This window comes from Macaca nemestrina, chromosome 20, assembly GCF_043159975.1.
Source record: "Macaca nemestrina isolate mMacNem1 chromosome 20, mMacNem.hap1, whole genome shotgun sequence".
In the NCBI taxonomy this organism is placed as follows: domain Eukaryota; kingdom Metazoa; phylum Chordata; class Mammalia; order Primates; family Cercopithecidae; genus Macaca; species Macaca nemestrina.
In genome coordinates, this window is record NC_092144.1 from 7,300,815 (window position 1) to 7,326,224 (window position 25,410).

Consider the following 25,410-nt stretch of genomic DNA (forward strand, 5'->3'; position numbering starts at 1 on the left):
ACTCCGTTGTCCCCAGAACTATTTGTCTCCAATCCCCATCCAATAGTCCTGTATCTCGATCCTAAGAGGAATCTCTTCAGGTTCCTCAATTCCAACATAGACATCATAGACATTCTCCTGCCCCAGACTGCAGACTTGGAGGTCATACCTGCCCGGGTGATGTGGACAGGCAAGCCCCCTATTAAAGCCTCCATTTCCTCAATAGCTAATGCCTAGACCCCCTGCGGTAGGCAAGGTGATCCTCTTCCTCCCTCCTCCTCCTCCTTCCTGTTCCTCCTCTTCTTCTCCTTCTCCTTCTCCTTCTTCCTTTTGGAGATGGAGTCTCGTTCTGTTGTCCAGGCTGGAGTGCTGTGGCATGATCTCAGCTCACTGCAACCTCCACCTCCAGGTTCAAGTGATTCTCCTGCCTCAGCCTCCTGAGTAGTTGGGATTGCAGGCGCCCGCCACCACTCCTGGCTAATTTTTGTATTTTTAGTAGACATGGGCATTTTGCCATTTTGGCCAGGCTGGTCTCAAATTCCTGACCTCAAGTGATCCACCTGCCTCGGCCTTCCAAAGTGCTGGTATTACAGGCGTGAGCCACAGAGCCCAGCCAAGGCGAGATTCTTCTGCTTGCAAGTACGACAGACTCTACTTCAAACTAGTTTGGGCAAAACTAAAAGGAAGTTTCTTGTTTGTGTAACTGACAAACCCAGGGTTAGAACAACAGGTATGGCTTGGAACCAGGTCTCAAATGATGTCTCCAGGACCCAGACTTCCTCTAGGGTCTCATTTTCTCAGCACTGCCTTCACTCTCAAGTAGATTCTTTCCTGTCACAGCTCCCATTACATCCTCCCATTGTGGTAGCCCTAGTGAGCGTTGGAAAAAAAAGAGAAAGCTTTCTTCCCGCTGGTTAAACCAATAAAAGTCCCAGACCAGAGTTTCATTGGCTGGGTCTTGCTCAAATGCCCACCTCTCTGCCCAATCTTAGAGTCTGATTGGCTGGGTCTAGATCATTTGTCCACTGTAAACCAATCCCTAGTTTATGGGTGGTTGGACCTAGGACACATTTTCTTTCTTAAAAGAAAATTAAGAATATTCCCTATGAAAGGGACAGGTGCTGGTCAGGCAGCTTCGCAGATGTTTCTCACAAGACATGATTGCTTGTGGGCCTCTGGTTTAGCGTGGCCTTTTTCTTAAAGGAAGTCCAGAGCCTGGAATCGGGTCTCAGCCCCACCCAAGCCCAGGAAATGTGCAACGCTGTGGCTGCACCCCCTGCACCTGTTCATCAAGGCAGAGCCCACATTCAATTGGTCCGTCTGCTCCATTAGAAGGTGGTCCTATAGCTCAGTAACTGTCTTCTTTCTAAGATCAAATAGAGGAGCTGGCATGAAGTCATTATTAAATTGATCTTTCTTGGAGACACAGGATTTGGCAATACTATAGGAAACAGAAAATTTTCCTCACCAGATCTCAACATTCAAGTTGTCTCAAATTTCACCACATATTTTAAACCAAAGCATCATCACTTTCTGCACATAAGACAGAGAGTCTTATACTTGTTTTTTCTTTTCTTTCTTTCTTTCTTTTTTTTTTTTTTGAGACGGAGTTTTGCTCTTGTTGCCCAGGCTGGAGTGCAGTGCGCGATCTCAGCTCACTGCAACCTCCACCTCCCGGGTTCAAGTGATTCTCCTGTCTCAGCCTCCCGAGCGACTAGGATTACAGGCATCTGCCACCACGCCCAGTTAATTTTTGCATTTTTAGTAGAGATGCGGTTTCATCATATTGGTCAGGCTGATCTCGAGCTCCTGACCTTAGGTGATCCACCCGCCTCAGACTCCCAAAGTGTTGGGATTACAGGCGTGAGTCACAGCCCCCAGCCATTTTTTTTTTAACCTAAAAGGGAGAAAACTAAAATTCTCAAGACCAGCATCGTCCATCAGCAACCTTGAGCACTCGAAAGGTAGCTAGTCTAAATTGAGGTGCTCACTCTATACACATTTGATTTCGAAGGCTTCATGCCAAAAAAGGAATGCAAATTAGCTCATTAATCATTTAAAAATATTACCTACATGCTGAAATGATCATAGTTTGGGTATATTATGTTAATAAAAATAGTATTAGCATTTTTTTCAAATATTGACATTATTTTAGTTGAACTCTTTTTAGCCTTTTAATGTGGCTGCTAGAAATTTTTATTTTTATTTATTTATTTTAGACAGAGTCTTCCTTTGTTGCCCAGGCTGGAGTGCAATGGCGTGATCTCAGCTCACTGCAACCTCTGCCTCCCAGGTGCAAGAGACTCTCGTGCCTCAGCCTCGCGAGCAGCTGGGATTACAGGTGCCCATCACTACACCCAGCTAATTTTTTTTGGTTTTTGTATTTTTAGTAGAGACAGGGTTTCACCATGTTGGCCAGGCTGGTCTCGAACTCCTGACCTCAAGTGATCCACCCATCTCGACCTCCCAAACTGCTGAGATTACAGGCATGAGCCACCGCACCTGGCCAGAAAAAAATAAAAACAAAAATGTATGCCTGTAATCCCTGCACTTTGGGAGACCAAGGCTGGAGGATCAGTTGAACCCAGGAGATCAAGACCAGCCTGGACAACATAGTGAGACCCTCATCTCTTCAAAAAATAAGAAAAATTAGACCGGGCATGGTGGCTTATACCTGTAATCCCAGCACTTTGGGAGGCCGAGGCGGGTGGATCACGTGAGGTCAGGAGTTCGAGACCAGCCTGACCAACATGGTGAAACCCCGTCTCTACTGAAAATACAAAATTAGCTGGGCGTGGTGGTGCATGCCTGTAATCCCAGCTACTTGGGAGGCTGAGGCAGGAGAATGACTTGAACCTGGGAGGCGGAGGTTGCAGTGAGCTGAGATGGGCATGTGAACGCATGCCTGTGTCTATTTTTCTGAGTATCACAATGCAAATAATACGCAAATGATTTTGTGATGTGTGTCCGTGTGCAGACCTGTGTATGTGTGTGTGTGAGACAGAGAGAGAGAGAGAGAGAGAGAGAGAGTATCTGGGTAGATGAGCAGATGGATAGGTGAGAATGAGAAACCTGGAGTTTCCAGGTGCAAAGGAAACTGTTCTTCCAGGTTTTTTATTTTTTTTTTTGAGACAGAGTTTCGTTCTTGTCACCGAGGCTGGAGTGCAATGGTGTGATCTCGGCTCACTGCAGCCTCCGCCTCCTGGGTTCAAGCGATTCTTCTGCCTCAGCCTCCTGAGTAGCTGGGATTACAGGTGTCCACCATCACACCCAGCTAATTTTTGTATTTTTAGTAGAGACGGGATTTCACCATGTTGGCCAGGCTGGATTCGAACTCCTGACCTCAGGTGATCCACCCACCTCAGCCTCCCAAAGTGCTGGGATTACAGGCGTGAGCCACCGTGCCCGGCCTCCTCCAGGGTTGTATAAAAGCAGGAGATTTTGGGAGGGAGGGAAGGATGTGGGTCTGTCCTCAGTCCCAGATGTGGGTGTGGTGTTCCAGTGGTTAGGTCCCGTTGCCTCACATCTGTGCTTTTCCTCCACGGGGACTTGTAGAAGTAGAACTTCTTGGGGGTGGAGCTGAGGGGTGGAGCTGAGGCTGGGGGAGGAAGGTGTGGGGGGACCCAGGGGTCCTGTCTCCAAGCCTGGTTGCTCTTACCCGAAAAGTGGGGACACTGAGGTGTCACAGCTTCTCTTTTGAGACAGAGAGGAAGTAGGAGGGTGAAGCCCATCCAGGTAGACACAGACACACACAGAGACACACAGCTTCCTGTAACATTTCCGAGTGTCAAATTCCATCTCCCGGTCTAGAGGTTTTTCTTCCTGAGACTTCTAGGCTCCAAAGACCCTCTTGATCAGGGCAAGGATGAGGGTGCCCCAGGGTGGGAGAGTCGTGGATCCCTGAAAAGAGGAGGCTGCTCCCTCTCTTCCCTCCCCCCACCTCCAGATTTCCTCATCTGCCTTGACACCTTCCGGTGGGTGGGGACGTGTATGGACAAATTTGTGGGCTGGGGACCATGGAAGTGGAGGAAATCTACAAGCACCAGGAAGTCAAGATGCAAGCACCAGCCTTCAAGGACAAGAAACGGGGGATCTCAGCCAAGAATCAAGGTTAGGGGCCTTGAGGTGGAAGGGAGGGGTTAAGAAGGAGAGGTGCGGGGGCCGGGGGCCGTTGCTCACGTCTGTAATCCCAGCACTTTGGGAGGCTGAGGCGGGAGGATTGCGTGAGCCTAGTTGGTGGAGACTGGCCTGGGCAACATAGGGAAACGCTGTGTGTAAAAAATAAAAATAAAAAAAGAAGGAGAGGTTCAGATGGGAGAGGTAAGGGGTTAAAGGTGGGGGCCGGGGGCTCCTTCCCTTCCAAGGTGTGTGTGTGTGTGTGTGTGTGTGTTTATGTGTGCTGTAATCATTCGAACCCTCACACACCCGCTCTGCTTAACCAAAAAGCAGATTTTAGCTTCTCACTCCTTATCTTTCACCCCCTACAATTTATCGAGTGCAAAGGGTTGGGTAAAACAAGATCCCGAGTCCCCTCGCTACACCACAGAGCTCTGAGCAGGTCTCCAAACCCTCCCACTGCCCTCCACACAGGTGCCCATGACCCAGACTATGAGAATATCACCTTGGCCTTCAGAAACCAGGACCATGCGAAGGGTGGTCATTCACGACCCACGAGTCAAGGTGAGCAGACACGACCCACGAGTCAAGGTGAGCAGACACTCACCTGCTCACATCCCATCACTTTGGGAAGGGGCAGGTGGGCAGGCAACTGCAGGGCCCCCGAGGCTGCGTGGACGGGAGGAGGCAATGGGGAAGGAAGAGGTGACAGCTGTTGATGTGATAATGAGGTCTGTTGATGATGGCAATGTTGGGGAATGCTGGTGAGGGGGTCTGTGATGGTGACGGTGTTAGACCGCTGAGGGTGGCTGCTGGCGGCAGTGTTGTTGACAGTGACGGCAAGCTGCATGACCACAGCTGCTGATGGTTTTGGGAGGAGCGAGGTATCCATGGTGTTAGAGACAGTGAGGATGGTTTGAGTGGTGGTGCTGGCCCCTCAAGGTCACTTTGCCGCCTCTCTGCTCCAGTCCCAGCCCAGGGCAGGCCACCCTCAGACTCCACCCAGGTCCCCCGCTGGTTGTACAGAGCCATCCTGAGCCTGTACATCCTCCTGGCCCTGGCCTTTGTCCTCTGCATCATTCTGTCGGCCTTCATCATGATGAAGAGTGAGTACTTCTTGGGAGGAGGGTGCTGGGGGGCCCTAGACTTTCTCCCTTGTCCCTCTCTCTCTCTCTCCCTGGGTGCTTCAAGGATTTTCCTGCCCCTCCTAAACAGATGCTGAGATGTCCAAGCAGCTGCTGGGCTTTAAAACGGAGCTTTGGAACGGTGAGCAGAGGGTCTGAGGGAGACCCACGGGGTCATGGTAGGGATCTGGAGAGGGATGGATGCACAGACACCCCTGTTTCATGCCCTCAGTCTCAAACTCCATGCAAGCAGGCGAAGAGAGACAGAAAGAAGTCTGGAAATCTGTTCAGGGGAACATCACCACGGTCAGGAGCAAGGTGGAGAAATTAGAGATGCAATTAGCAGGTGCCTGTGTAGTCTTGCCTTCTGTGGGGGAAATTTGTCACCAATGCCTGGCACTGAGCTGGGGGCAGGGAATTCAGGGAAGGAGATAGCCGGCGTCCTACCCTCCCAAAGCTCAAGTTGTGGAGGGGCAATGGGTGTTACCCTCTGGGTCGCTCTGTAGGTATTTAAAGGCTCCTGGGAACCCCAAATCCACGGGCTCTGCTGTACCCCAGGGTGGGTGTGGGGCAGGGAGGGGCTTCCAAGGAAGGTGGGGGCTTTGTCTGAGGCTCCACGGCAGCTTGACGTATCTGTTCCCGCCCAACCCTCCCCGCCCCCAGACATAAGAAACATTAACATGAAGGTACAGAAAATCTTGGAGTTGCTGCAGACAAAGCCACGTAAGTTGGCGCCCCGAGGGGAGGTGGAGGAGAGTGGGTGGGGCTTTGGATTTAGCCCCAGTTCCTCTCCCAGGGGCGGGATCTGCCTCACTGTGGGTCTCTCCCCATCCCCAGAGTCCCCACCTCAATAAATGGGAGAACATTGTGGCAGCCAAAGCTAAAACTTGGAAGACGGGGCTGCATCTGCTAATGAAGACAGGAAATGACCCCCCTCCAGCCTAGTGTGAACCTGCCCCTCGTCCCACATATAGAAAACCTCGAGTCATGGTGAATGAGGGTGTCGGAGCTGCTCGTGTGTGTGTACACCTGCGTGTGTGTGTGTGCATGGTGTGTGTGCGCGTGTGTGTGTGCGGTGTGTGTGTGCATGTGTGTGCATTTTGCAAAGGGTGGACATTTCAGTGTATCCCCCAGAAAGGTGATGAATGAATAGAACTGAGAGTCACAGTGAGTGTGGCGTGCACATCTGTGTCACGTGACATACGTGAGTCTCAGCATGTCACGGTGGGTGGCTGTGTCTGAGGACCTCCAGGTGTCACTCTGAGTGTGGGTGTTGGTGACATGCATTGCACGGGCCTGTCTCCCTGTTTGTGTAAACGTACCCGAGTGTACTGTGGCGTGTTTTGTGTCTACACATGTCATGGTGGGGGAGATGTATCTCTGCACATGTGGGTGTCACCGTGTGTGCCCTGTCACTGTGCCTGGGTGAACGGCTGTGTCATTATAACTGTGCCAAGTTATGTCACCCTGTGTGCTCAGGGCACATGCACACAGACAGTCATTTATCTCTGCACTCACATTTTGTGACTCATGAAGATAAATAAAGTCAAGGGAAAACAGCGTCGCTATGGGACCTGTTATTGGGGCAACTAGAGGGGCTTTGGGACCTGGGGAGAGGGAGAGTCTGCACGTGACAATGACCCCGGGGCACAAGGGTGGGTGAGACTGAGTGCCCTGCGTGAGTACCTGTGTGTCTGTAAGTAACTCATTCCCTGTGTCCCAAAGTGGGTGCCCCTGAGCGTACAACATCTCCCTGAGTGTACCTGGGCCCACGGATATATACAAACCCCAAGCGTGTACCCATGTGTGTAATCGTGCCCGTGAGTGTATCTATGCCACTGAGCATGCATCCATGAGTGTACATGACTCTAATGTACTATGTCCACCGCTCATGCATGCACTTATTTTTTTTGTTGTTTTTTGAGACAGGGTCTTCCTCTGTCACCCATGCTGGAGGGCAGTGGTACGATCATGACTCATTGCAGCCTCGACCTCCTGGGCTGAGGCGATCCTCCTGCGTCAGCCTCCCGAGTAGCTGGGATTACAGGTTCACACCACCACACTTGGCTAATTTTTTTTTTTTAAAGAGGTGGGGGTCTCGCTATGTTGGCCAGATTGGTCTCAAACTCCTGGCCCTAAGTGATTCTCCCACCTCCGTCTCCAAAAATGCTGGGGTTACAGGCAGGAGCCACCGAGCCCGGCCACATGGATGCACTTAAGACGATTGAACCCATCCCCAAGGGCATAGGAGTGTCCGGAAACGTGAACAGGTGTGTCCACGTGCGAGGGTATACATGGGCCCATTGTTATACGCGTGCCCTGAGCAGGTGACTAGGCCTGCAAGCGTCCCCTCCAGCGTGGGCCACCCAGAGTTAGCGAGACCCTGACCACGCGCAGAGCAGCGATCACAGCCGCGGGCCAAGTCCCGGGGTCCGGCTCCACGGACTCGCGCGCCCCCGTGCGGCCGCTCTCGGGCACCGCCACACGCGCCCCGCCCACACGCCTGGCCCGTCGCGCGCCTGCGCACGCAGCGCCTTTTACGGCGTCGTAAAGCAGCGCTGCCCAGCCGAAGGCTGCGGTTCCTGGTGAGACCCTGCCTTCCCCCCTTGCCCGCGCCGGGCCTGGTGCGCTCCCGACCCCTTCCCCGCGGGCCTGTGGGTCCCGGGCTGGGGTCTCGACGTCCGCGATCCCGGGTCCGCTCGCTTCCGCCCCCTTCAGGAGGCTGCGAGGAGGGTGGGTTTCTCCCCATTGTAGAGGTACGGAGCGAGAGTCGCGGGGCCCTGTCCCTGCGGCGGTTCAGCTCACTTCAGCCCGCATCGCAGCCCGGTGGTGGGGTCTTAGCGATCCCCTTCTCATCCCGCGCGCCCACGGCCCTCGCCACGGACGGATCTGTATGCTGGGGCTGGGGCGACCCGGAGCCCCTGGGACCTCCCTCCCCTCCCAGCTAGTTCTCCCACCTCCCACGCAGACCTCGTTGGGGTCGGCTCAGCATCCACAGACCACCCCATGCATGGTGGCAGCATGTTCTCAGCTGCCTCTCCGAACCCGTATCGGCGCCCGCCCCCCACCCCATTTCTCTCCGGGAGCCGCCTACCCCATCTCCCTCTCCCTGTACCGACAGCTGATGGGAGGACCACTGTTGCTCAGCATCCAGCTTCCTCTCTGGAGAGCACGGGGTGGGGGGGGGGGGGGGGTGGGAGGCTCCCAACACCTCTGGGCCCCTCCTCCCAGCCTTCAGAATCCAGGCCCATCCGCGTCTCAAAGGACGAAGGGTTCCTGCGTGACACATCGGAGCTGCCTGAGGGCTTGGGGTTGGGGGTTCCCCGCTCCTCCTGCCTGGCCCCACGGATCTCACCTGTTCAAGCCCCCAACCCTCATGGCCTTTGGTCTTGACACGCTCCTATCCCACTGCCACCCTCCACCCCCTTTACTCTGGCTTTCCGCAGGGGGCGGGCAGGAAAGTTCCCGAGGGTCCTCAGCGCTGGAGCGCATGACGGGGCAGGGGCGACTGCCCATATCCCCTCTTGGTAACTCATCTCTGTCATCTCCCTGCCCTAGATCTGACGCCCCTCCCCCCATACACTAGTTTTCTAGTTACTCCCATAGGTGGCGGAGCGGGCAGGAAGGCGCTTTTCGCAATTGAACAGTCTGCGTGCCCTAGAGTTGGGTGGTTTCCGGCGCCCTCTTCTGTTCCCCTTCGTGTCTCTCCTTCCACCTTGTCCCTACTCCTGCTGGCTTGCTGCCTGCCGAGGGTGTAAGCCTCCCCACTTCCCTGATTTATCTTGGTTACATGTAATCGAGGCGTGTTTTACGCGCATCTCTTTGCACGTGGGAAGTCGGCACTGGAGCACACAACGGTGGCATGGGGCGAGGGTGTCCCAGGGCCCCTCGTGGTTCTCCTTCCTTTCCTCCCTGCCTGGTCCCCTTCTCAGTTGCCCCTGACACCCGCGCTTCTTGGTCTCCCAGCAGGGCGGCGGCGGCGGCGGCATGGAGGCGCGCTTTACGCGCGGGAAGTCGGCGCTGCTGGAGCGCGCGCTGGCGCGGCCGCGCACGGAGGTGAGCCTGAGCGCCTTCGCACTGCTGTTCTCTGAGCTGGTGCAGCACTGCCAGAGCCGCGTCTTCTCCGTGGCGGAGCTGCAGGCGCGCCTGGCCGCGCTGGGCCGCCAGGTGGGCGCGCGCGTGCTGGATGCGCTGGTGGCGCGCGAAAAGGGTGCCCGGCGTGAGACCAAGGTGCTGGGCGCGTTGCTCTTCGTCAAAGGTGCAGTGTGGAAGGCGCTCTTCGGCAAGGAGGCGGACAAGCTGGAGCAGGCCAACGATGACGCGCGTACCTTCTATATCATCGAGCGCGAGCCGCTCATCAACACCTACATCTCCGTGCCCAAGGAGAACAGCACGCTCAACTGCGCCAGCTTCACAGCGGGCATCGTGGAGGCGGTGCTCACACACAGCGGCTTCCCTGCCAAGGTCACAGCGCACTGGCACAAGGGCACCACGCTCATGATCAAGTTCGAGGAGGCGGTCATCGCTCGAGACCGGGCCCTGGAGGGCCGCTGACCCTGCCAGAGATAAAGGATACAGAGAGCCCCCTCCCCAAGTGTGTCTTGTGTCTTGTGTGGGGGCCTCAGATCCACTCAGTATCTTGAGCCACAGCCCTGCCCCAGGCTGGGGAGGGAGACCAGGTCCAAATGTGTTTACAATAGAGTGGGGGTGATGGGGGCGGCTCTGGCCATAGGGTTGGGGGGTTGAGTGCCACATGCCATACCCAGAGACCAGACCCAGCCAGGCCTCCAAGAAGGAGACAAATGTGGGGGCCATCATTGCCCCATTTTATTGATGCAGGCTGGACAGGAGGACTCCCCACCTGAGCTGGGGTACCGAGGTCCTGGGGTGCTGAGGACATGGGGCTGCATCTGGAGAGGGTGGTGTTTGGGGGCACTCCCATGTGGAGAGGATGCTGTTGGGGGACATTCCTGGGAAGGCAGGGGCCGCAGAGGAGCCGGAGATGTATCAGCTGCCTCCGTTTGGGTGGCAGAAAATGTCACGGGGATCTTTCAGCCACAAAGAGGCATTTAGGCCGTGGTTGGGGGTCTTCAGGGTCTCGCTCTAGGCCTGGCTGTGTCCATGCTCAAGAGTGGAGAGGGGCAGAGGGGGCGGACAGGCGGCCGTCAGGGCCCGGTCTTGATTCAGGTCCCAGGGACTCTGCGGAACCTTCATTGGCTGGCGGCGCACACGTGGCCAGCCGGTCGCACACCCAGGAGCCCAGCTTACGGTCGCAGAAGGCGTTGTTCCAGTGGCTGGAGCCCCGCATCATCACGCAGTCCTTGCCGTGACTCTGGCTGGCGGGCTCCCCTGGAGCCCAGTTGCTGGAGCAAAAGGCTTTGGGGTCAGGGAATGGGGCAGGGAGAAGGGGCCCAGTTCCCAGCAGCCTGGACACAGCCCTCTGAGTCTGCACCCTCCCTTCTCACCCCAAGTTCCCCCATCCTGAGTCTGTGCCTGGGGACCTGTACTTCATTTTGGTGCCCCATACCCTGCAGCCCAAGACTCACCCTTATTTTATTTATTTATTTTTGTTGTTGTTGTTTAGACAGAATCACTCTATCGCCCAGGCTGGAGTGCAGTGCGTGATCTTGGCTCACTGCAACCTCCACCTCCTGGGTTCAAGTGATTCTCCTGCCTCAGCCTCCCAAATAGCTGGGATTACAGGCGCCTGCCACCATGTCTGGCTAATTTTTGTATTTTTAGTAGAGAGAGGTTTCGCCATGTTGACCAGGCTGGTCTTGAACTCCTGGCAGGTGATCCACCCACCTCGGCCTCCCATACAGGCAAGAGCCACCCTGCCTGGCCAAGACTCACCCTTCTAATCCGTGCCCCTTCCTCTATATCTCCTCCTCCAGGTCAGAGAAGCCTTGGCCAGGTCCCCCCACCCTCACTGGCATCCTCCTCCCCTGCACCCTAGAGACCCTTCTCTCTGAGTCCTCACCCGTTTCCCGGTGCAGTTTATTCAGGGAGCTCCTCCCTCCACAGTATTTCTGCCTCCTCCCCTGGATCCCAGAGGCCCCCTCCTCACCTGTAGTCCACGGGGCTCCCGTCCACCCAGATAAACTCCCCCTTCAGGTTCAAGTTCCGAAGGCCAATCCAGGAGATGGTGTGGCTGGCATGCTTGGTCAGGAAGTCCTGGGGGGCAGGACAGGGCTGGAGGACTGGAGACATGTGCCCGGGGCCTTCCAGCCCACTTCGAGAGGTTGGGTAGAGTAGGGCAGGGGTCCCCCCACCTTCGCCGTGCTGCCCACCACCTCTGCAGAGCCTGGGCCCACCTGCTCCTCCGGGCTGTGGATGCTGACCAGCTGCCCTTCCATGTCCTCACAGGCGTACCGGGCGTGGAGCCACTGCTTGGTGCCCTTGCCGAAGTAGTAGCACTTCCGTTGGAAATTGATCCACTTTTCAGGGCACGTGTTGCACACAAAGCCTGGGGTGGAGAAAAGGCTCAGGGGTGGTGCCAAGGGAGGTGCCATGGGCACCCTGGGCAGAGTAGGTGGCGGTGCCTCTCCTAGGGCCACTCCTGGGGTCCCGGCTAAAAGCAGACACACCCCAGGGCCTAACAGACGGCCTCCTGGGTTGTGTTCTTTGCTGGAGCTGTGATGCCGACCAGTTCCATAGCAGAAGCACCTCAGCCACTGTGGCCACAAACACCTTCACGGTTAGCAGAGCACGGCGTCGACCATCAACACCTCAACCACCGTCAGCATCTCCACAAACACCTCATGGCCAGAAGCAACACAAGCACCAACGCCATCACCACAAATTCAGGTCCAACATGGTCAACACCACACCATGCCACAAACACACTCTCATCCAACAACACCTCAACCACAGTCATCACCACAGACACCTCCCAGCTAGAGGTTCCTCAACCACCAGCACCATCACCACAAACGCATTCACGTCCAGCAACACTTCAACCACCGTCATCACCACAGACACCTCCCAGCTAGAGGTTCCTCAACCACCAGCACCATCACCACAAACGCATTCACGTCCAGCAACACTTCAACCACCGTCATCACCACAGACACCTCCCAGCTAGAGGTTCCTCAACCACCAGCACCATCACCACAAACGCATTCACGTCCAGCAACACTTCAACCACCGTTATCACCACAGACACCTCACAACTAGAGGCCCCTCACCATCAACACCAAGGCCACAAACACACTCATGTCCAATAATATTTATTTTTCTTTCTTTTCTTTTCTTTTTTTTTTTTTTTTTTTGAGACAGAGTCTCGCTCTGTCGCCCAGGCTGGAGTGCAGAGGCATGATCTCGGCTCACTGCAAGCTCTGCCTCCCGGGTTCAAGCGGTTCTCCTGCCTCAGTATCCTGAGTACCTGGGATTACAGGTGCCCACCACCATGCCCTGCTAATTTTTGTAATTTTGGTAGAGGCGGGGTTTCACTATGTTGGTCAGGCTGGTCTCGAACTCCTGACCTCAGGTGATCTGCCTGCCTCAGCCTCCCAAAGTGCTGGGATTACAGGCTTGAGCCATCGCGCCTGATCCAATAATATTTCAACCACCATCATCACCACAGACACCTCACAGCTAGAAACCCTTGAACCATCAACATGATGACCATAAACACATTCATATCCAACAATAGTTCAACCACCGTCATCACCACAGACACCTCACAGCTAGAAGCCCTTGAACCATCAACACCATGACCAGAAACACATTCATATCCAACAATAGTTCAACCACCGTCATCACCACAGACACCTCACAGCTAGAAACCCTTGAACCATCAACACCATGACCAGAAACGCATTCATGTCCAACAACACTTCAACCACCATCGCCACAAGCACCACCATGGCCAGAAGCCCTTCAATTGTCATTCTCATCACCTTAAATCCAGCATGGCTTGGGAACTCTTCAATCACCAATGCCATGACCACATCACCAGCTCCACAGTCAGCAGCACCTCAGCCACAAATCCCATCACCGCAAATACTTCACAGTGAGCAGAGCAGCAATCACTAACACCATCGCCATCAACACCTTATAGTTAGAAGTGCCTCAACTGCCACCAACATCACCATAAATCCATCCATGGCTAGCAATACTTCGATCCCCAACATTACCACCACATCACCAGTTCCACAACCAGCAGCACCTCAGCCACAAGCACCATTGCCAACAGCACTTTGACCACCCTCATCACCTCAAACGCCTCATGCCAGCAGCACTTCAACCACCAACACCAGCACCACAAATAGCACATGGTCAAAAATGCCACCAACACCATCATCACAAATGCCTCACAGCCAGCTGAGCATCAGTCACCAACATCATCTGCACAAATACCTCCTCAACAACTATTATCATCACCATAAATACACCCATAGCCAGCAACACCCCAGTCACCAACACCATGACCACATCACCAGTTCCACAGCCAGCAACACTGCAACCGCAAACACTGTCACCACAAATACCTCACAACTAGAAGCACCTCAACCACCAGCACTATCACCACAAATGCATTCACGTCCATCAACACATCAACTACCAACACCATCACCACAAACACATTCACGTCCATTAACACATTAGCTACCAACACCAGCGCCACGAACACCTTCACGTCCATCAACACATCAGATACCAACACCAACACCATGAACACATTCACGTCCATCAACACATCAGCTACCAACACCATCGCCGCGAACACATTCACGTCCATCAGCACATCAACTACCAACACCAGTGCCACGAACACATTCATGTCCATCAAGACATCAACTACCAACACCAGCACCACGAACATATTCACATCCATCAACACATCAACTGCCAACATCATCATCACAAACACATTCATGTCCAACAACACATCAACTACCAACATTATTGCCATGAATGCATTCATATCCAACAACACGTAAACCACTAACACTGTCACCACAAACACCTTACAGCCAGCAGAACGCCAATCACTAACATTATCACCATTAACACCTCATGGTTAGCAACACCTCAGCTGATGCCAAAGTCACCACAAACACCTCATGGCCAGAAGCAGTTCAACCACCAACACCATCATTATAAATACACTCTTGACCAGCAGTGCTTCAACTGCTGACACCATTACCGTCAATACATCCATGGCCAGCAGTACTTCAATCACCAGCACCATGGTCAGCAGCAAGTCAGCCACCATCACTGTCACCACAAACACATTCATATCCAACAACACTTCAACCACCATCATCAGCACAAACACCTCATGGCCAACAAACAGTGCCTCAGCCACCAACCACATCATGACAGACACCTCATGGCCAGCAGCACTTCAACCACCAACAGACGCTTCCAAGGTCAGCAACACCTTAATCACTGAAATCATTACCAGAGGCACCCACCACCAGCAGTGACTTATCTCCACCACCCACACCACAGCCAACACCATCTTTACCAACCACACCAACCATGTCTTCATCACCAGCACTAACAGCAAAACCAGTGCTGTGGCCAAGTCCACCAGCGATTACTTTCCCCAAGCACCATCCCCACCAACTGCCCTGGTCATCATCCCTGGCAGGACCCCCCAAACCAGCACTCCTAGTCAATGTCTGGGAAATTGAAATGATTTTCTTCCAGTGGGAGGCTTTGGTCAGAAGAGCCAATGGGATTGTAAGACTAGATCCCACAATCCCTCAATATGGTCTCTTTCTCCCCTTCCCTCCCAGACATTGTTGCTATCACCTCCCAGGTAGGAGGTTAAACCCACTCTTACTGGATCAAATCTTTCTTGCTTCAAAATAGATTTTCAGCAGTGGTGTGCACCTGTAATCCCAGCTACTTGGGAGGCTGAGGCAGGAGGATCGCTTGAGCCCAGGAGTTTGAGACTAGCCTGGGCAACACAGCAAAAATCCACTTTAAGAAAGTCAGTTTTCCTATAGTGATGTGCAGGGAGGGTTCCACTACACGTGGTCAGATGTGTTTTGTTTTGTTTCGAGACAGAGTCTTGCTCTGTCTCCCAGGCTGGAGTGCAGTGGTGCTATCTCAGCTCACTGCAACCTCCGCCTCCTGGGTTCAAGCGATTCTCCTGCCTCAGCCTCCCGAGTAGTTGGGACTACAGGCGTCCACCACCACGCTCGGCTAAGTTTTGTATTTTTAGTAGAGACGGGGTTTCACCATGTTGGTCAGGCTGGTCTCGAACTCCTGACCTCAGGTGATCCACCTGCCTCGGCCTCACAAAGTGCTGGGATTACAGGCGTGAGCCACCGCGCCTGACTACAGATTTTTTTTTTTTTCTTTAAGGGGCAGGGTCTTATCACGTTACCCAGGCCAGTCTCAAACTCCTGGGCTCAAGTGATCCTCCTGCCTCGGCCTCCCAAAATGCTGGGATTACAGGCGTGAGCCACTGCGCCCACCCTCTCGTGGTCAGATTCTTCTAAGGGGCTTAGGGTCTGCAGTAGCTTGAGTCGGATTGTTTCTCACCCATGCAGTGGTACCAGTGCTCAGTCCTCTGGGTGCGGCGTTAAAACAGGAAGAGGTGGCCAGGTGCAGTGGCTCGTACTTGTAATCCCAGTGATTTGGGAGGCCAAGATGAGAGGATCACTTGACCCCAGGAGTTTGAGGCCGTAGTGAGCCATGATTGTCCCACTGCACTCCAGCCTCGGTGACAGAACCAGGCCCTGTCTCAAAACTACAACAACAACAACAACAACAAGAAAAACCCAAACCCCCCAAACCAGGAAGAGGACATTTCTGAGCCCTTAAAGGAAACTTCAGGGGAAAGTGTCTTGGTTGGTTGTTACACAGTCACCCAGAGACAACCTCAGAGCCGGGCTCAGATCCCAGGCTGTGGGGCTGGATTTAGGGGAAACTTCAGGGACTGCGGAAGAATTAGGAGGTGACCTGTCAGAAGTAGTTGTGGTCCAGAGTACTCTTCCCCTATGCCTCTCCCTGAGGGACCACACTGAGGTTTCTGGCTGGGATTCCCAAAGCGACCTCACATCCCAGGGGACGGGACTCCGTCACACCAAGCACAGAAACTTCCCCTTCTCTGCCCCAGTTAGGACAGCTGGGGCTTCCCAGAGGTCAAAGACCAAAAATCAAGGGTGGGGGCATTGGTTGGGGGAATGGCAGGGCTGTAAAACCCCGGTTCCTACCCCGCACTAACATTTTTTTTTCTTCAGAGGCAAGGTCCTACTCTGTTGCCCAGGCTGGAGCGCAGGGGCTCAATCCTAGCTCACCGCAGCCTCAAACTCCTGGGCTCAAGTGATCCTCCCGCCTCAGCCTCCCGAGTAGATGAGACTACAGGTACACATCACCACATCTGGCTAATTTTTTCATTTTTTTGTTCAGGCAGGATCTGGCTGTGTTGCCTAGGCTGGTCTCAAACTCCTGGACTCAGGTGATCCTCCTGCCTCGGCCTCCCAAAGTGCTGGGATGACAGGCGTGAGCCAGTGCACCTGGTCCCTACCTCGCCTTAAGGGTACAGTGACTGAATGTCTGCTCTCTCTGCAGCCTGCTGGCCTCCTGGGGTCAACACTGCCTCCATTACTGCCACCCCTGGGAAAGAGGTCACCATCTCCATTGTCCCATCACGGCAGACAGTACCCCTGTCCGGCTCCCTGACCTGGTCAGACAGTCTACCAGGAGGGCCGTGTGCGTGGGAATCCTACTAATGACTCCTCACTGGGGCACATCAGGCAGAGGACAACAGCAGGGAGATCCCAGCTAGGGTCAACACTGGACTGCTTTAACCCAGAAGAGAAAAAAAATTGTAGGAGCCTCCAAATCTGTGAAAGGACTCAGTTGGAATCAGAAAGGGCCTTCTTGCCAGGTAAGATGGCTCATGCCTGTAATCTCAGCATTTTGGGAGGCGGAGGCAAGAGGATTGCTGGAGCCCAGGAGTTCGGGAACAGCCTGGGCAACATAGCAAGATCCTGTTGCTACAAAAAATAAAAAAACTTAGCTAGGGCCAGGTGCAATGACTCATGCCTATAAGCCTAGCACTTTGGGAGACTGAGGCAGACGGATCGCTGGAGTCCAGGAGTTCAAGACCAACCTGGGTAATATAGGGAGACCCCGTGGCTACAGGAAAATAAAAAAATTAGCCTGGCGTGGTGGCACACGCTTGTAGTCTCAGCTACTCCGGAAGCTGAGGTGGGAGGATCGCTTGAGCCCAGGAGTTGGAGGCTGCAGTAAGCGAAGATTGCACCACTGCATTTCAGCCTGGGCAAAAGAGCAAGACTCCACCTCTTTTTTTTTTTTTTTTTTTTTTTGAGACAGAGTCTCATTTTGTTGCTCAGGCTGGAGTGCAGTGGTGCAAAGAGAGCATGATCTCGGCTCACTGCAACCTCCGCCTCCCGGGTTCAAGTGATTCTTGTGCCTCAGCCTCCCAAGTAGCTGTGATTACGAATGTCTGCCACCACGCCCGGCTAATTTTTAAAAAATTTTTATTGAGATGGAGTCTCGCTCTGTTGCCATCCTGGAGTGCAGTGGCGCGATCTCGGCTCACTGCAGTCTCCACCTCCCGGGTTCAAGCAATTCTCCTGTCTCAGCCTCCTGAGTAGTGAGACTACAGGCGTGTACCACTACACCCAGCTAATTTTTGTAGTTTTATTAGAGATGGGGGTTTCATCACGTTGGTCAGACTGGTCTCGAACTCCTGACCTCAAATAATCCACCTGCCTTGACCTCCCAAGTGCTGGGATTATAGGCATTAGCCACCGCGCCCAGCTTATGTTTGTATTTTTGTTGTTGTTGTTGTTGTTGTTTGGTTTTTTTTGAGACGGAGTCTCGCTCTGTCTCCCAGGTTGGAGTGCAGTGGCGCAATCTCAGCTCACTGCAAGCTCGGCCTCCCGGGTTCACGCCATTCTCCTGCCTCAGCCTCCCAGGCAGCTGGGACTACAGGCGCCCACCACTACGTCCGGCTATTTTTTTTTTTTTTTTTTTGTATTTTTAGTAGAGATGGGGTTTCACCATGTTAGCCTGACCTCCTGACCTCGTGATCCACCCGCCTCAGCCTCCCAAAGTACTGGGATTACAGGCGTGAGCCACCGTGCCCGGCTTAATTTTTGTATTTTTAGTAGAGACGGGGTTTCACCATGTTGTTCAGGCTGGTCTCGAGCTCCTGACCTCACGTGATCCATCCACCTCGGCCTCCCAAAGTGCTGGGATTACAGGCGTGAGCCACCGCGCCCAGCCAAGAACCCTTCTCTTAAAAAATAAAATAAGGGGTGTTTTATGTATGCCCCATGTGTCCTGCCCCATCGGAAACTTAGTCCTATTTCTGTCGTCACGCACACTTCTGCCTCGCATGCAAGCACACTCCCTACCCCGTGCTTTGTGTCCCCCTGATGACACTTGGGTCACACAAATGTATAGACATGCTGCCTCACGTCACACACGCGTGCTGTCATTCACGTTTGCCAACACACCCGAGCCCCTGGTGCGGTCACACACCATCCTGAGTCGAGACTCACACACTCACCATTGGACACCTGCAGCTCCATCCGTAGCTTCGTCACCTCCTCTCGGAGTCTTTCCAGCAAATCTGAAGCTGTGTTCCTCTCGTTCAATTCTTCGGGATTCGACAGGGGGCGGTGCTCAGAGACCGACTGGCAGGCCCCCTCCTTGTCCGTTCCCTCCCCCACTGCCCCATCCCCTCCCAAGCCTCACCCTGGGACTTGAAGCTGCTCAGATCTGCTTGAAGCCCGTTCAGGTTCCAGGACAGCTCCAAGTCTGTTGTGTGTAGGAGCGCAGGGCTGGTCTCAGGGAGGATGTGTACAGGCCGACGGCACCCGCCAAGCCTGGCCCCCCAGCCTCACGGTTCCCCAGGGCTCTGAGACACTCCCTCCTTCCCACTCAATCTGGTTCCATACCCCCGAGCCCAGTCTCTCACCCTGAGATTTCAATCTCTGTTGTTCAGCTCGAAGTTCCTCCAGGTCCTGCCAAATCTGAGTGGCTATTTGCAGGGGAGGGACCTTCGTGGTCAGCAGGTCCTCACTGTCTCCCCCATCTACCCCCACCCATCCCCTGGCCTCTGCCTGGGTTCTTAGAGCCGCCTGCTCAGTTTGCAGTTCCCGGGCCTTGGGGGTGGGGTACAGTGAGTCTTAACGCTCTGGGTCCAGGAAGTCATCCAAGACCCCCTCGCTTTTCCCCCTGCAACCTCCACTCCAGGGGTCACTCACACTGGGATTTCTGCGCCATCTGGTCACCGTGCTGTCTTTCCAAGTTCTTGGAAACTTGAGAGACTGGAGCGGCGGGAGAGAAGAGATATCCCAGGAACCTCAAAGGCAGGTCCTTGGACCCCGCCCATGCCCCAGGCTCAGGGACCCTCTCACATAGTCACAACAGCTGCTGTTGCTGTTTGTTCATTTACTGGGACAGGAGGAGTGTACTCAGGAAGGTATGTGCAAGAATATAATGAACCTGTGTACCTTTCCCTCACCCAGGATTAACTATAAAAGCAGTAGGCAACTATCAGAACACTTCACAAATCTTAGAGCCTGTTTCTGTCTCATGGCACTAAAATTATGCCCATTTTACAGATGAGGAAATGGAGGCACAAAGCAGTTACAAACTCCTTATGCTACAGATGCTTAAGGCTGCCCGACTTACAATGGCCCAACTTACAATAGCTCGAGTTACAATGGCTCGACTTTACAATGGTCTGAAACCAATATGCATTTAGAGGAAACCTTACTTCTCTTGCAATGCTGGGCAGTGGTGGGGAGCCAAAGCCTTCAGCCAGCCACGCAGTTTTAACTTACACTATTTTTAACGTACTATGGGCTTATGGGGACATAACCCCATTGCAAGCAGAAGAGCATCTGTATTAAGATGCTATCAGGCACTTTTCCAAGCTTCCCTGGTTCCCCGCCTTCCTTAGGACAGGGAGCAACTTAGGCTGACCCTCAGTTCCTTAGTGAGGGGACACTGAGGCTCAGAGAGGAGCGGGATGAGAGCTGGGCGTCCTAACCCTCACCCCCACCCACCTCCACCTTGACCCCTTCATACCGTTCTGGGCAGCCCTCTCTTCCAGCTGTTTTAGATGCTGTGTGGTGTCCCAGTCTGGGGAAGGGGAGAGAAGAGGAGTGGAGAGTGGGGATTGTCAGTACCCCCACCTGCCTGCACCCCATCTCCCAGCTGGGGAAGGAGGTCTTGGGTATAAGCCATGGAGGTGCTGAAAGGATAGAGGACAGGGATGCTGGGTGGGGGGTGACGGGCTTTGGAGGGGGGGCATGGGAAAGGGCTGGCAGTGTCCAGGTGGGAGGAAGGATGGGAAAATTGGGCTTTCAGAGGTGTGTTGGGCTCCCCAGGCTCTGAGATGGGGGTGTGGGAGGGAACACAGACGAGCCCCATGAGTTGGGGGGACCACATGGGGCTGGGGATGTCCTCACGCCACAGGAGAAGGAGAGTCAGCAGCCCGGCCCACAGAGCAGCGGTCAGCAGCCCCAGCAGCACGATCTGAGTCCCGCGCCTGCAACACCGCTTCCTGGGAAGCTCCTCGATCTCTGCCGGGGGTGGAGGGACTGACTATGGGTGCAGGGCGAAGCTGGACACTGGCCCTGTCCATCTCCCCATTACCCAGAGCCCCCGACAACCTGGGAGCCTGTCCAGAGCGCACACTGAAGCAGAGGGTCTCAGTGGACCCCAGCTCCATTTGTGCAGCTTCCTTACCTGACTTCGATCTGGGTCACTGTCCACAGAGACAGATCTGGGACCAAGAGCTAAGACTCCCTCAGCCCCCACAACCAATGCCAGGCCCCCAGCCTCACTTCCAGAAGACCAGGTCCTGCTTTTTCCTTCCCCTCTGACCCCCAGAGCCCACCCTTATACCTCTGCACCTGTCCCCAACCCAGAGTCCCTTCCCAAACCCAGGACACTGAGTCCCAGTTCTTCCCCAACATCGGAGCCACTCCCCAGCCGCTTTCCCAGGTGTCATCCAACATCCAGACCTCCAAAGCTCTCCCAGGCCCCACCCAAAGGTCTCTCTGGATGTCCCACCCTAAGCCCCTGGCCCTCTGCACTCACCCTGGCTTGGAGGATTCATTATGCTAAATTCTACTTGTTTCAAGTTCCTGTTCTATTTGGCCTCTGACTCTATTGGGCTCCCAGCTCGCTAGCTGGAGCCGTTTGTTCTTTTTCTCTTTGTTTTTCTGTTTTTGTTAGGAGGGTGTTGAGTCAGAAAAAGGAGGGGCCCTCAATTTTCCACTCCTTCCTGGCTCTGTGCCAGGAAAGTCGGTTCAGCCTCACCTCCTTACTCATACCAGTCCCTTTCTTCGAAATTCACCTCTTTCCCAGAGAGGGACTGGGGAGCCCCCCTTCTCTCCTGGGTGAAAGGCAGTAGGTAAGGGTCATTGCTTCTGCCAGTGTTAGAACCAGAGAGTCCTCCTACCTGAATATTGACCTTCCTCCATGGCGGTCCTGCTTGGATTCTCCCGAAGATGGGGTGCTCACTCCCTGACAACGCAGTCCACTCAGCGGGCACAATCACAGCTCTGGCTGGGGTCTGGGTTTTAATGATGGTTAGGGTGAGGCGTCAAACCCTAGTTACCAGCGCAGGGTAGCATCTGGGACTTGGGGGTACTCAGTGACTAGCTGCTGATTTTGGTTAGTCTACAATCTGGACTCACTAGCGTGGTTAGTGGGGAGACACAGCTGGTGTGGAGAGACAGCAGCCTGAGATCAGAAGTGGGGCACCCCCAGAGCTCATCACACTTGGGCTACACAGCAGGTGCACCCATGAGATCTTGACAAATGGCTTAATTAACCTGGAAACTTCTTTCCTCATTCGTAAAATGATGATACTGAGAACACCTATACTGTGGGTTGGTGATCTGTGCTAAAAATATCACCAGCTTTTGTTGTAATTGCCTTGCCTGTGCGCCCTCAGCCGAGGATTCAGCCTCAGTTTTCCCTTCTGTAAAATGAGCTGATGACAGCACCCAAATCATGAGGCCAGGATAGGATCCAATGAGATCACAGCATACCTGAGGCTTTTGGTGCGGGACTGTGCGCAGTGGGTCTTCAGATTCTAAATGTTTATGAAGCATCTGCTCTGTGCCACATCCCACTGGGAAATGCTAAGAGCCTGTAACCCAGGCCTCAGCCTTCTCCTCTGCCGGTGTCCCCAGGGCATCTGTAAAGTGCTCTGACTTTATTTATTATTTATTTATTTATTTATTTATTTATTTATTTATTTATTTGAAATGGAGTCTCACTCTGTTGCCCAGGCTGGAGTGCAGGGGCACGATCTCGGCTCACTGCAACCTCTGCCTCCTGAGTTTGAGCGATTCTCCCGCCTCAACTTCCCGAGTAGCTGGGATTACAGGCGCGTGCCACCATGCCAGGCTAATTTTTGTATTTTTAGTAGAGACGGGGTTTCACTATGTTGGCCAGGCTGGTTTCAAACTCCTGACCTCGTGATCCACCCACCTCAGCCTCCCAAAGTGCTGGGATTACAGGTGTAAGCCACTGTGCATGGCCTATTTTTTTAATTTTTTGAGATGGAGTCTCACTCTGTTGCCCAGGCTGGAGTGCAGTGGCACCATCTTGGCTTACTGCAACCTCCACCTCCCGGGTTCAAGCAATTATCCTGTCTTAGCCTCCAAAGCAGCTAGGATTACAGATGCCCACCACCACACCTGGCTAATTTTTGTATTTTAGTAGAGACAGGGTTTCGCCATATTGATCAGGCTGGTCTCGAACTCCTGACCTCAGGTGATCCACCCGCTTCAGCCTCCCAAAGTGCTGGGATTACAGGCTTAAGTCACTGCACCTGACCAAGTCCTCGGACTTTAAAGCATCTATTATGTGCTGAGGAGCATGGAACTTGGGGTCTTTCAGGCCTGGAGGTCACCGGCTACCTTCTTTCGCTGCCTGACTGTAGGCAAGTCCCTTCTCTCGGAGCCTCAGGGAGGTGGCGTGTGGGGCGGCCAGGCTCTGATTAGCCGCAGCTCAAGCTGGCCCTTTTGACATTGTGAGAGGAGCCCAGAGGTGTCACCATTCTGGGACTGGAAGTGTCCACGGAGGCAGCCGGACAGACCTGAGCCCGAGTCCTGGCTTCTCCCTGGACGAGCAGCTCAGTTTGCTTATCTGTAAATTGGGACTATTCAAAGCACCAGCACACAGTAGGTGCTCAGTAAATCTACTGGCAGGATGCTGGGGGAGTGTCCTCATTCTGTGGGGCCTCTGTCAATGGAACAGAGGTACCAAGATGGTAAGCCGTTTATCCCCATCACGCAGTGGTGGGACTGAGACTCAAACCCGGGACACTTGACCTGAGAGCCTATTTGCTCAATCATCTGCAGACACAATCTCATGGTGGGGTGTCTACTGGTAAGTGCCGGTTGGCAGGATCCCAACTCCAGACTGTCCTTCTAACCCAAGAGCTCCTGCCTCTGCCTAGAGCCTTCCATGGCTGCCTAGAGCCTTCCATGGCTCCCCAGGGCCCTCTATGATCGGCCCAGCACACTCACCAAGCTCATCTCAGACCAGATGGCCTGTTTTCACTTCCCCAAATCAGGGACCTGAATGCCTCGAGATTCTGTCCACAATGCGGCCCCCATCCCCACTCTCACCGCCCACCACCTCCCTTCTCTGGCTGTGACCTCCTCCTGCTCATCCCTTGAGGCTCAGCCGAAGGTCATTTTTTCCAAGGGCGCTTCGATCTCCACTTCCCATGGCCAACCCCCGACACACACAGATACGTACTCACTTAGTGGAGTCTGGAGCCTGTGTCTGTCCTCCTAGTGTGTTGGGGTCGACCAGAGAGACTGGCAGGGACCGTCAGGGACAGAGGTTTAAGCAGGAAGAAAGACACTTTCTTCTGAAAGTAGAGCCACTGACAGCTTCTATTTTCATAGACCTAAAAATAACCTTGCCGCCCGGATAACATTACACGCATGGCCTCTCCTAGCGCTCCCCACACCCCGGTGAAGTCCGTGTTATTATTATCTCCATTTCTCAGGTAAGAGAATCGGGTGAAAACCAGAGCTGTTAAGCAGCAAGTTCCCACAGGGCTGAAGGAGGTGAGCGCTGGCGTCAAGATTTGAACCAGGGTTATTGCACATGGAATCATTATACCACTATGGCCGATCACAGAGGACCCTGGGGAGCCATGGAAGGCTCTAGGCAGAGGCAGGACCTCTTGGGTTAGAAGGACGGCCTGGAGTTGGGATCCTGGCAGCCAACACTTACCAGTAGACACCCCACCATGAGATTATGTCTCTTGATGATTGAGCAAATAGGCTCCCGGGTCAAATGTCCCAAGTTTGAGTCCCAGTAAGAAAAAAGGGAAGAGGAGAGAGAGGCAGAGGAAGGGAAGAAAAAGACAGAAGGAAGGAGAGGGAGAAGGAGGAGCAGGAGGGAAGGAGAGAAGGGGGAAAAAGAAAGATACATGAGATAATATTCAGGTCAAATATGGACAATTTTGGCTGGGCATGGTGGCTCACATCTGTAATCCCAGCACTTTGGGAGGCAGAGGTGGGAGGATCACTTGAGCCTGGGAGTTGAAGAGCAGCCTGGACAACATAGCAAGCCGTGGGCTCTACAAAAACTATAAAAATTAGCAGGGCATGGTGGTGCGTGCCTGTGGTCCCAGCTACTGGGGAGGCTGAGGTGAGTGGATCACTTGAGTCCAGGAGTTCAAGATCCGCCCGGGCAACATAGTGAGATGAAAGAAAGAAAGAGAGAAAGAGAGAGAGAGAGAGAGAGAGAGAGAGAGAGAGAGAAGGAAAGGAAGGGAAAAGGAAAGAAAGGAAGGAAAGAAAAGAAAGGAAAAAAGAAAGAAAAAAAGAAAAGGAAAGGAAAAAAGGAAAAGAAAGAAAAAAAGAAATAAAAAAAGAAAGAAAGAAAGAAAGGAAGGAAAGGGAAGGAAGGGGCTGGGCGCGGTGGCTCACGCCTGTAATCCCAGCACTTTGGGAGGCCGAGGCAGGTGGATCACCTGAGGTCAGAAGTTCAAGACCAGCCTGGCCAACACGGTGAAACTCTGTCTCTACTGAAAATACAAAAAAAAAGAAAAAGAAAATTAGCCAGGCATGGTGGTGGGCACCTGAAATCCTAGCTATTTGGGAGGTTGAGGCAGGAGAATCACTTGAACCCAGGAGGCAGAGGTTGCAGTGAACCAAGATCGCACCATTGCACTCCAGCCTGGGCAACAAGAGCTAAA

General features: G+C 53.7%; 3 protein-coding genes across 8 annotated transcripts; 2 read left to right on the top strand and 1 right to left on the bottom strand.

The window, feature by feature from the left end:
- Positions 1–3,948: 3,948 nt before the first annotated feature.
- Positions 3,949–6,779, top strand: LOC105484397 (mast cell expressed membrane protein 1). Of its 3 annotated transcripts, none has more exons than XM_011745938.3 (7): positions 3,949–4,089; positions 4,570–4,659; positions 5,064–5,201; positions 5,311–5,361; positions 5,452–5,565; positions 5,883–5,942; positions 6,057–6,779. In XM_011745938.3, the coding sequence occupies exons 1-7, from the start codon at positions 3,996–3,998 to the stop codon at positions 6,071–6,073; spliced, it is 564 nt and encodes a 187-aa protein (XP_011744240.2). In that variant the 5' UTR covers positions 3,949–3,995; the 3' UTR covers positions 6,074–6,779. The 3 variants fall into 3 exon arrangements, with proteins under 3 accessions (XP_011744240.2, XP_070944251.1, XP_070944250.1); XM_071088150.1 differs by having other exon boundaries at positions 3,950–4,089; positions 4,570–4,686; positions 5,473–5,565; XM_071088149.1 differs by having other exon boundaries at positions 3,953–4,089; positions 4,570–4,686.
- A 1,009-nt stretch (positions 6,780–7,788) lies between these two features.
- On the top strand, positions 7,789–9,808 carry LOC105484392 (trafficking protein particle complex subunit 5). The gene is made up of 2 exons (XM_071088151.1): positions 7,789–7,975; positions 9,186–9,808. The coding sequence occupies exon 2, from the start codon at positions 9,207–9,209 to the stop codon at positions 9,771–9,773; it is 567 nt and encodes a 188-aa protein (XP_070944252.1). The 5' UTR covers positions 7,789–7,975; positions 9,186–9,206; the 3' UTR covers positions 9,774–9,808.
- Positions 9,809–10,010: 202 nt separating this feature from the next.
- Positions 10,011–24,125, bottom strand: LOC105484364 (Fc epsilon receptor II). 4 transcript variants are annotated; one of them, XM_011745906.3, is made up of 11 exons: positions 23,959–24,125; positions 21,637–21,750; positions 20,639–20,752; positions 20,256–20,309; positions 19,427–19,489; positions 19,138–19,200; positions 18,915–18,977; positions 18,727–18,816; positions 11,534–11,685; positions 11,287–11,393; positions 10,011–10,582 (listed from the first exon to the last, which is right to left on the bottom strand). In XM_011745906.3, exons 2-11 carry the CDS (start codon positions 21,656–21,658, stop codon positions 10,345–10,347), a joined length of 966 nt encoding a protein of 321 aa, XP_011744208.2. In that variant the 5' UTR covers positions 21,659–21,750; positions 23,959–24,125; the 3' UTR covers positions 10,011–10,344. The 4 variants fall into 4 exon arrangements, with proteins under 4 accessions (XP_011744208.2, XP_011744202.2, XP_011744215.2 ...); XM_011745900.3 differs by having other exon boundaries at positions 23,955–24,125; XM_011745913.3 differs by lacking the exon at positions 23,959–24,125 and adding an exon at positions 22,232–22,324.
- Between the last annotated feature and the right edge of the window lie 1,285 nt (positions 24,126–25,410).

Coding starts and splice junctions, on each gene's coding strand:
- LOC105484397 (XM_071088149.1), top strand. CDS start 3,996: ATGGAAGTGGAGGAAATCTACAAGCACCAGGAAGTCAAGATGCAAGCA. Junction 5,362..5,451: donor TAAAACGGAGCTTTGGAACG/GTGAGCAGAGGG, acceptor TCATGCCCTCAG/TCTCAAACTCCATGCAAGCA. Junction 5,566..5,882: donor ATTAGAGATGCAATTAGCAG/GTGCCTGTGTAG, acceptor CCCCGCCCCCAG/ACATAAGAAACATTAACATG.
- LOC105484392 (XM_071088151.1), top strand. CDS start 9,207: ATGGAGGCGCGCTTTACGCGCGGGAAGTCGGCGCTGCTGGAGCGCGCG.
- LOC105484364 (XM_011745906.3), bottom strand. CDS start 21,658: ATGGAGGAAGGTCAATATTCAG. Junction 20,753..21,636: donor GGAGGAAGGTCAATATTCAG/GTAGGAGGACTC, acceptor CACCCCCGGCAG/AGATCGAGGAGCTTCCCAGG. Junction 18,817..18,914: donor GAGCAGCTTCAAGTCCCAGG/GTGAGGCTTGGG, acceptor CGAATCCCGAAG/AATTGAACGAGAGGAACACA.